Source organism: Ctenocephalides felis, unplaced genomic scaffold (genome assembly GCF_003426905.1).
Source record: "Ctenocephalides felis isolate EL2017-DRISC unplaced genomic scaffold, ASM342690v1 CF-g0.4_SCAFFOLD_01170, whole genome shotgun sequence".
NCBI classification, from domain to species: Eukaryota; Metazoa; Arthropoda; class Insecta; order Siphonaptera; family Pulicidae; genus Ctenocephalides; species Ctenocephalides felis.
The window spans coordinates 1,305,974-1,316,050 of NW_020537324.1; the positions used below are offsets into that span (position 1 = coordinate 1,305,974).

General features: G+C 27.8%; 2 protein-coding genes across 2 annotated transcripts; one reads left to right on the plus strand and one right to left on the minus strand.

Moving 5' to 3' along the window:
• Positions 1–375: 375 nt before the first annotated feature.
• Positions 376–6,771, plus strand: LOC113365871 (circadian locomoter output cycles protein kaput). Its single transcript, XM_026607412.1, has 13 exons — positions 376–503; positions 3,928–3,969; positions 4,037–4,185; positions 4,243–4,424; positions 4,483–4,699; positions 4,766–4,847; positions 4,911–5,149; positions 5,208–5,355; positions 5,419–5,578; positions 5,646–5,798; positions 5,873–6,040; positions 6,099–6,275; positions 6,478–6,771. Exons 2-13 carry the CDS (start codon positions 3,935–3,937, stop codon positions 6,769–6,771), a joined length of 2,004 nt encoding a protein of 667 aa, XP_026463197.1. The 5' UTR covers positions 376–503; positions 3,928–3,934.
• A 312-nt stretch (positions 6,772–7,083) lies between these two features.
• LOC113365873 (protein henna) lies at positions 7,084–8,057 on the minus strand. The gene is made up of 3 exons (XM_026607413.1): positions 8,020–8,057; positions 7,297–7,488; positions 7,084–7,240 (listed from the first exon to the last, which is right to left on the minus strand). Exons 1-3 carry the CDS (start codon positions 8,055–8,057, stop codon positions 7,084–7,086), a joined length of 387 nt encoding a protein of 128 aa, XP_026463198.1.
• Positions 8,058–10,077: the final 2,020 nt, after the last annotated feature.

Genomic DNA, 10,077 nt, shown 5'->3' on the forward strand with positions numbered 1-10,077 from the left:
AACGAAGCTTTGGCAAGATATCCCCGCAAATCGAAAATGGAATCTTTAATCGATTTCGGTAATTCTCTTAAACAAAAACATTCGGAGTTGTGCGTCAAATCTCCCATTAATATTCGATCAGGAAAATCGACGACTTGCGTCACGAAGAAAACTCCGAAACCCTCAGATCAATAATAGTAAAAGTAAAATTTTTGGCGATTTTAAGCAGTTTTATATATTTCCCACGTGTCAACCACTTTAATTGCTGTTAAAATTAGTGCAATAATATTTGAACGTTTTTTATAAAATAATACTGTTATAACAATAAATTCGGTACGATGCAAATCGTGCATGAAAAATATTGTTTGAATATGGAATTTTTAAATGAGAATAACGGATAGACAATATTCTTCCTTGAATTGGTGGTATTAATAGAGTTTTCTTGCTGGAAATGTGCCTAAATTGATGGGATGCTTTTGAATAAATATTTCAGTGGTACAGGATGCACTGGAAAGTTGTTAAAGGTATGTACTATTATTATTATTACTTTATTTATTACTATTTGTTTCCTATGATTATGATAATTACAATTATGAACAAGTTAAATTTAAATTAGTACTTCAAATATTAAAATTGGTTAAAAAAAATATAATTATTTGAATATATTTGTTAATATGTAGTGAAATTGATTGAAATAACAATTACTTTGCATACAAAGAGTGACAAATTGAATATCACATAATTTTCACATTTATTCAAATTTTTCTAACGATAAAGTTTTCTCGATTTATCAAGTCATTCTGAATGGCTTTACACCAGAATATTGTGCACGTTAAAATTTTTAATTTAAGAGCTATTTGATGAAAGTAGATAAGGAATAGCGTTTTGAGTTTTTTTTGAGAAGCAGTTTCTTCATATTTGTTAATAATACGTGGGCTTTTAAACGATAGTCTATTTAAGCACATTACGAAACCAGTAGGGTATTGTGATGAGAAAAAAAACCTACGGGACCTAATTTACCTTCGTATTTCCCCCTTAGCAATTACATAACTTGAAATCTTTTCACAAAAAAGATGGGTATAACCTATTTCCTATTCTTTCTTTAATATAAATCATCATTATTCGCCTATCATAATTTATTCCATCGAGTGTACTTATTTATTTCCAATATGTGTGCCGGTGATTATTTGCGAAAACAGTTGCGCATGGCCCTTCGATCAGTCGAGATCTTGATATGAACCGATATTATAAAGATGATTCAATCATATAATCAAAAATTGTGTATTATATATTTTAAACATCATATTAAAATTAAGTAAACTTTATAATAATTTAGTGATTTTGTGTTCGAGTTTTATTGATTTTCTGTATCAATTGTTATGCAATAATATTTTTAATCGTTTGCGATATGTCCAGTGTTTGTTCGAGTAAGATGATGGAGTAAGTAGAATAATCAGAAAATTATTCATTAACAATACTTATATGAGGTTTATTTAATATAAATTATTATACCCATATGAAATTCGATGCACAATTAAAAAAAATCATACAAATTATAACAATTTAAAAATTTTAGGTATTTTCTAAGTTTTGATTGATCGTTATATCCGGACTTAATTTTATCGAATAATTTTTAATATTTTTTTTACTTAAACTTGCTGTGTTTAAATTAAACAATTTATTCGTCATTATTTGGTTAAATGCATATTTAAAATAAGTTCATTTATAGTAAATTATTGGTAAAATATTGAAGTCCTGTATTTTTTAAGTTATGATTGGTCGTTATGTCCTTAAGTCAGTTTTTCTTTAGCAAATAATTAAGCATTTTAGCAAATAATATTATTAATGTGGTTTGATGAAGTTAACTATTACGACTAAATTACGATTCACTCGATTCTTGTTTTAATAGCATTTTTTTTCATTTATTAGCAATTTTTTATTCATAAAAAGCAATCAGATTAAAACATATATCCTATCAGTTATCAAAACGAACAATATATTGTATGAATTATTAATTATTATAATTAAATAATAATTATTAGCAACATGTGTAAAGATGATATTTTTCTAAATATTTGATTAGTTAGAATTTTTTGAGATTTTAATTAGTTTTAATATGAAAGCAGTTACTAATTAATATGTTTATATTAAAAACATCTTATTTTCATATTTTTAATTTAATTAATTGTATTTGTTAATTGATTTCTAAAATATTACAACGTACAATCATGATTTTCAAAAAAATTACTGAAATCGTTCTTATTAATCGTTAATCATATCTACTTTCTTTAATTAATATTAAATATATATTTATTTCGTTAATTTCATTTTATTCTATTTAGTTCAGAAAAAACTATTGTTTTTTTTCAAAGATTTATTTAAATGTTAGATATTTTTTAAGAAAGTATTGCTTATTATGAATTGATATGGGTAAACATTCAATTAAAAGTTATACTTTTTGAATAAAGAAATGTCTGTTTACTGGTTATTATTTTGTCTTTTAAATATTTCAAAGTTTGATAATGATGATTTTAAATTAGTATTTTTGGTATGGTACATTCATACGCCTAACTACATACTCATATCTTCAACAAACAAAGCTAAAATATATTTATTTTTTTAATATATAATATTTATATTGCACTTAAACTTTTTCTTATTGTCAGTAGATTTTATGTTGATAAATGTTTATTTAAATATTGTTTTTCATATGAAATTATAATGATTATTATGTTCAAATGTTGACAATGCATGAATCTGTTCACCTGTTGCCCTTCGTTACCTACCCTCGCCGCACCTGTTGAAATATAATCGATATTTTCAACCCCTTATTATATCATTAGGTTTAAACTCATATACATACTTGCATAAATTTCATATCTACATTGATATTATACCAGTAAATTCTTTGTATAAAATACAACATATATAAAAATCTATTGGCAATCCAAAATTCTTTTTTGGTGTATATTTATCATCACTTATGTAATACGTTAATTGAAATCCAATTGGATTTCAATTAACGTATTAATACACTCGTCATTGTCAATATATAACTTTATATATATATATATATATATATATATATATATATAATATTGCAATTTTAATATATAACATACATACGTATTCGTATTTTTCAAAAAATATTATACGAGCAATTTCTTTGTATACAGCCAACGAAAATTATTAGCCAATCCGACAATCATTTTTGGTACTATATACTCTATGTGCCACTATTTGAGAACTTCGATTTTATTTAAAGTATTAATATACTCATGGGATATGTGGGATTGTTACGTAATTATTATGTAATTTTGAATAGAACCTAATATTACCTAGAAGACCACATATGTAATAGGATTAGTTTGGATATATGCAATATTTTGTAGTTGCTGTAATCGTAATCGTTTCATTGATCTGCTTTGATTAATTGCTATCAAAAGTCGATAAAAAATATTAACTAATAATTAGTATCCTAAAGTTGAAACATCAAAATTTATTTAAAAAATCTTAGAAAATATCAGTATTTTTCAATGTTGATCTAATAGACAATGTGGATTTCCAATATACATTTTTAACACATCTTTTATTCTAAGTGCTGCTTGTTTGACAAACTACTTCATTAGTTAGATTATTTTTTACCATATTAAATTTTTTTTTTCAAAATATTTGTGAATATTATTTTCTACAACCTCTGTTATTACAAATACTGTTTTGTCAACCACAGTACCTACATTATATAGGTTTGTAGGTACTACGCAGAGAAATTTTCCATTGTCAAATGTATTTATAACTAACAAAAGGAATGAAATGATATATATATATATATATATATATATATATATATTGATTTTGTATTTTCATGCTGACATGTTTGTTTATTTGATTTCGTTGTATTATTCCTAAATATCAGACAACATTTTAAAAAATTATTCGAACTTGTAGAGACAACATGGAAGAGGATGACGATAAAGATGATACAAAAAGGTAACTGAAATTTGAATTTGTATTTTACCAAAAATGAGAACTATTAACAACATATTTTGTATTGCAGAAAAACGCGAAATTTGAGTGAAAAAAGACGTAGAGATCAATTTAGTACCTTAGTCAATGAACTTGGATCCATGGTGTCAACAAATAATAGAAAGATGGATAAGTCTACAGTTCTTAGAGCAACAATTGCATTTTTAAGAAGTCACAACGGTTTGCATAGTAAATCCTTTGATTGTTTTATTATTTTGACTTTTATTATTTTTTTAGAATCTGTGGTTCGAAATAAGGCACATGAAATATCCGGAGACTTTAAACCAAATTTTATAACAAATGATGAATACTTACACATATTATTAGACGCTTTAGATGGATTTTTAATTACTTTCTCAAGCAATGGCAATATTTTATATTCATCTTATAGTATTTGCTCTCTACTAGGATACCTCCAGGTACTACACATCAATAATATACATTTTTCAATGATTTTAATCTAATTATTTTTTCTAGACTGATCTAGCTAATGCTTCCATATACGATTTTGTTGTTGAAGAAGATCATAAAATAGTTTTCGAAGTGTTAAGAACGCCTTTTATGGATTCTTGTGTCAAATATAATGAGTTTCAGCCTGGTGATAATGAAGTTTCGTTTGAATGTCGAATAAAACGTGGAGATGCCTTTAGAAAGACGAATACTTATGAGAAAATCCAGTTTTATGGACATTATAGTAAGTAATTGTTATTTAATTTTTTTATCAATTTTATAGTTATCATATTAATTCATGATATAATAGGAATAGATAAGCGAGTTAGCCATGGAAACATATCATCATCGACAGATCCTCTCAATTCTTGTACTTCACAAGATGAATCAGGGTAACTAAATCTTAAGTTTTCGAAACTGTAGCAAAAGTTTTACCTCAAATTTATTTTTTCCAGTTGGATTTTCTTCTGCAAAGGACTTCTTCAAAACTCTTTATTGTTACGAGAGCTAGCAATTGCTGATTTGGCAGGATCAGAATTTACATCACGTCATAGTTTAGAATGGAAATTCATATATTTAGATCAAAGAGCACCTCCCATAATCGGTTATTTACCATTCGAATTATTAGGAACTTCTGGATACGAATATTATCATATAGATGATTTAGAAAATATTTCAGCTTGTCACGAAAAATGTAAGATTCCATAATGTAAATTTATGAGTTATTATTACTATATAATTACTGTTTTTAGTAATGCAAAAAGGTGAAGGCACTTCTTGCTTATATAGATTTTTAACAAAAGGGCAACAATGGATTTGGTTGCAAACAAGATCTTATATTACTTACCATCAATGGAATTCCAAACCTGAATTTGTTGTTTGCACGAATAGAGTAGTTGGGTAATTACAATTACAATTTAGTTTTTATAAAAATCATGTTTTCAACTTTATATATTATTTTAGTTATCCTGAAGTGATTAAACAATTGAAAACGGAACAAGATACACGCAAAATTATACCAGAAATAAAACCACTTAATAATTTGTTACAAACTGAAGCGTCGCAGTCCGGATTATCAAATTGCTCTATCTCAAATAGTTTATGGCCTGTTAAATCTCCTGTTGTAAGTCCAAATATTATTTTCATATTTATTAGAAGGAGATTTAAAAGTTCGATTATTTTAAAATCAGGATATTGTAAGTCAAAGTTCACCTGCTTGCGCAGTCCAATGTAGACCCAATCAGCCATCAACTTCCCTGCAGAGAGGTCCTGAATCAGAAGCCGCATCAATTTCTGTAGAATCTCCTGGTTCTTTACGAAGTATCAGGACAAACCATAGCAATGTAAAAAATTATATCATTTATACAAAATATTCGTATATTGAAATCGATTCCAACGTTTCTATGTTTCTTTCTAGAGACCGCCTTCAAACATGACCGCAAAATGTTATCCTGCACCATCCATGCTGCCTGTAGAAAATTCTCCTCTTAATCCAATATTAAATCATGTAAATCAAAGCCCATCACTTTTCGTAGAACCGCAATATATTGCTTCTGCGCCAACGCCTAATGATTTTAGCAATCAAGTTAGTAAATTATTTTATTATAAACAAATTTTTATTATAAATCCTAATTTTTCACCAGGCTTTGGAAGGGCAACTGCCGATTACTGATGTGTCGACGCAAATTAACGCTCAGTTTCAGCTTCAACGAAAGCAAGAAGAATTGCAGCAGACCATTCAGCAGCAGCAGGAGGAGCTGAGGAGAGTTTCAGAACAATTAGCAGCTGTTAATTATGGGTTTATAACGCCTCAAACTGAGGTAAGAAAACTGATGATTGACTACAAAAAAAAAAAAAACATATAAATTTTAATTTGAAATCCCTAATTTTGATCATGTTTGAACACAATAATTTTAATTTAAAAAATATTAAAATATGGCAGATGATTTAATTTAATATTAATATTGTCTGATATCTGTATATATCAAATTATTTCTTATTTAATTTTATTTTCTCCATCAGTATAATTCTAGTATGCAAATACCATACACGATGGCTGGAACTGTAAGCAGTACCACGAATTGTTTTCCATCCACTGACCAATATTTACAACAAATTCTTCCTCAAGATGGTTTGTCTTTGGATCAGGAGCAATATCAACCCATTCCTTATGATGAACAATATACAGGTGATATTGGTGAAATGGGTTATTTTGTTTACCAAGATCAAGCATCAATGGGAGATATGTGTTCGTATCAGATGTCTACTCAATTATTGTTTGATGAAAGTTTAACAGGTGGGCAAGGACACCAATAAAGTGAGTGAAATCTTGTTTTTATATTTAGTTATTTGTAACAAAAATATCTGATTTATTCTCTAAGTATTGACATTTTGTGCCATATCATCGAAGTTTCTGCTGTGTAATTTAGGGACCAGACAATTCCAATTGTAAAATGTCACAAAATTTATGGATATATGTATTTATTTATTATGTCCATATAAATGTTAAGATTTTATATATAAGATTATTACAAATAACTAAGAGGAGAGCTTATAAATATATTGTGTATGTAGGCATTACGTATTTTGAAATAGAAAAGAATCTGTACAACCACAGAGTCTTTTCTTTTACATTTTTTTCAGCGCGTTTGCTAATATCTGAATTTCAGAATTTATATTTGTGACCAGATTTTCTATCTGGTGTTTTGAATCCAAGATTTTGATACTTTGTGTGTAAGCATTGTAGCGCACTCCGAATGGTCTCGGTATTGTTTCAGCATATTCTCTGCAAAAAATAACATATTATTGAAATGTATTTTGAGTATATTTAATCATACATACATCATTAGTTCTATCGATGCTTCAAAACTTTCAGCACCATAGTAGACGGGTTGATATTCTGTGCTGGGGTATTTTTGTTCTGCTGTTTTTATTGGCTCGAATGGTATGAGTTCTGGTTTATCAGAAAGACTGTGCATAAGTTCTTCATATGATGATAAAAGTCCTGCATCATAGGCTTTTTCTCCGGGGTTACTTTAATCTTAAATACTGAAAAGGATAACAATTTGAATTCTAATTTTTAATCAAGGTTACTGAATAAATTATTTTTAAATGTTAGAACAAATTTATTTTTAATATTTGAAATGTGTGCTCTTTGTTTTGTAACAAGGTTCTATTGTCCCAAGTGAATAGATCTATTCGAGACTTGATCAATTCGAATATCTCCACAAATTCTTAATCGTCACCTAAATAATCATAATTTAATTATAGAAAAACCTGTTGTTGTATTGTAGACAAGAGTATTATAAACAATATACTAATCAGTATTTGTATTAGAGATTAATTTATTTATATATTTGCTCTTTTGACAGAGAAGATCGACACGAGTTTATGGTGTTTCTGCAATTGGAAGAATTTTTTATTTATTATTTTTTTGGTATTTATCATAGCAACCTAAATATTAAATAATAAGCTTGGGAAAAATAATGGTGCGGCTTGAGAATTTGTGAAGATATTAGAATTACTCAAGTCCTGAATAGATCTATTCACTCAGGACAACTTAACCTTGTTACAAAGTTGACAAAGAACCCACATGAACACATTATATTCTAGCCATTAATAATAATTTACGCAAAACAAGAAACACAAAATAAGTTGAAGTTTTTTGCAGATCTTGATGTGACAGCTAATTCGGATTGTTAACTTGTTTTAGAATGAACTTTTGCACTATTGCTATTTTTGACTCATAATTATTGTAGATTGAGATTACAGGCTTATAATTTAAAAGCTAAATCATTAGCTGTAGAGACTTGTGGTCCAGGCGAAAAGTCAGTTCATCTGTCTGCGAGAACTGAAAGAATAAAAAAGAATTTGGGTTTATATATACATCGTGGTGATAATTTATAATAATTATATGTTCACAACACAATAAGCTAACGATTTATTTTATATTTAATGTTTATATATATTGTTGTGCACCCCTGGGCTAACAACAATTTATGTTGTGGATCCGTTGCCAACAATTATGTTGCCTCACACGAACGATGTCAACAATTAAAATTAGGTCCTTCTGCTGTTTATCATAAACTTTACCACTGTGAAATATTTAATTAAACATCTGAAGACATTTATAAATTTTATTTAATTCATTACTTGGTTACACTTATTACACAATTGATATTTTGAATAAGAGTGATGTGAACTGTTTGGCTTCTAGTCAACAAATAAGCACTGACTTTGTTCTCTTCAGGCTTTTATAATCTCTGATGGTGACGCAATTATCCTTCCAGAAAAATACGTTAAAATGACTCACTCCTGTTTACTTTAGACGTAGTTTTGTGGTTTGTCATCGAAGAAAACCGTTACAGGCCTGCATACAATGTTGCTTATCTCTAATACAATCTATGAGCTGTGAGTCAGCAACGTAATGCGTCTTTCATATTGACTGTTACATCGAATTTATAATATTATTTATAACTATTGTAAAGGGTGAATACCACAACAATATATATATATATATATATATATATATATAAACATATATATATATATATATATATATATATATATAAACAATCAGATAACCCCACAAATATCAGATAACCACTCATTCAATTGGGGGCACTGGCAGCCCCAATTTAACTTGTGCGATATTGTTATATCTGACTCCGTAGAGCCAGAAGTCTATGGTAAGTTCAATACCTGTGAAGACAAATTTGTGTGTATATATTCATCCATGTGATAATTTATAATAATTATATGTTGATGATAAGCTGATGATTCATTTCATATTTTGCATAAGAATGTATTTATATATAAAAAACAACTGCACATAACCTCACAAATAGATGTCCATGCTCATGAAGAATAAACTGATCTCTCGTTTAATTGTAATCGGTGTAGCAGCTAATTATGTACCCTTTCACTTGTATTAAATTGAATCTTTGCATTATTGCTATTTTTAACTCAGATACTGTAGGTCCAGCTAGCCTTGATGAAAGTTTTATAAATTAGAAGTTCATTTGCTGTATAGACTTGCTTTCGAGCCAATAGGCCAGTACAACTGTCTGCGAGAACTGAAATTGATATTATACTGGGAAATTTGTGGTGATAATTTATAATAATTATATATTCATAACACTATAAGCTGACGATTTACTTCATATTTTGCATAGAAATGTATATATATATACATAAAAACAAACAACCAGATAACCTCACAACTAAATGTCAATGTGCAAGTTTAGCAACAAATTGATGTGTTTTAATATTTTCTACATTAATTTTCACGTGAAAATATTAATTTTGTTTATCTTTAGACTTTATGTACGTGTGAGTACAGAAATTTGCGTTTATAATGATTGTTGTTTTGACGTTTGTGCCGTTTTGAGGTTAGAAATAAATTTTGAGTACAACAAAGTAAAAACGCTTATTTTTTGATAGTTTATTAGTAAAATATGACTACCAAATCATGCAATAATATTTTATTAACATAAAATTTCTATTTTATCCCCTATTACATCCTTTATTACTCGTCGATGTAATTTTCAACTACAGAACAAATAGTGCTTACCCAATTACGTTTTCACTTGTTTTTAGGATATTTAGCGTGACAAACATAGT

Bases quoted from the DNA above. Each gene is read 5' to 3' on its own strand.
- LOC113365871 (XM_026607412.1), top strand. From the start codon at position 3,935: ATGGAAGAGGATGACGATAAAGATGATACAAAAAG. The intron at 4,425-4,482 runs GTACTACACATC...TATTTTTTCTAG, and splicing joins CTCTACTAGGATACCTCCAG to ACTGATCTAGCTAATGCTTC. The intron at 4,848-4,910 runs GTAACTAAATCT...TATTTTTTCCAG, and splicing joins ACTTCACAAGATGAATCAGG to TTGGATTTTCTTCTGCAAAG.
- LOC113365873 (XM_026607413.1), bottom strand. From the start codon at position 8,057: ATGTGTTCATGTGGGTTCTTTGTCAACTTTGTAACAAG. The intron at 7,489-8,019 runs GTTAAGTTGTCC...TTAAGATTAAAG, and splicing joins TTTGTCAACTTTGTAACAAG to TAACCCCGGAGAAAAAGCCT. The intron at 7,241-7,296 runs GTATGTATGATT...TATTTTTTGCAG, and splicing joins GCATCGATAGAACTAATGAT to AGAATATGCTGAAACAATAC.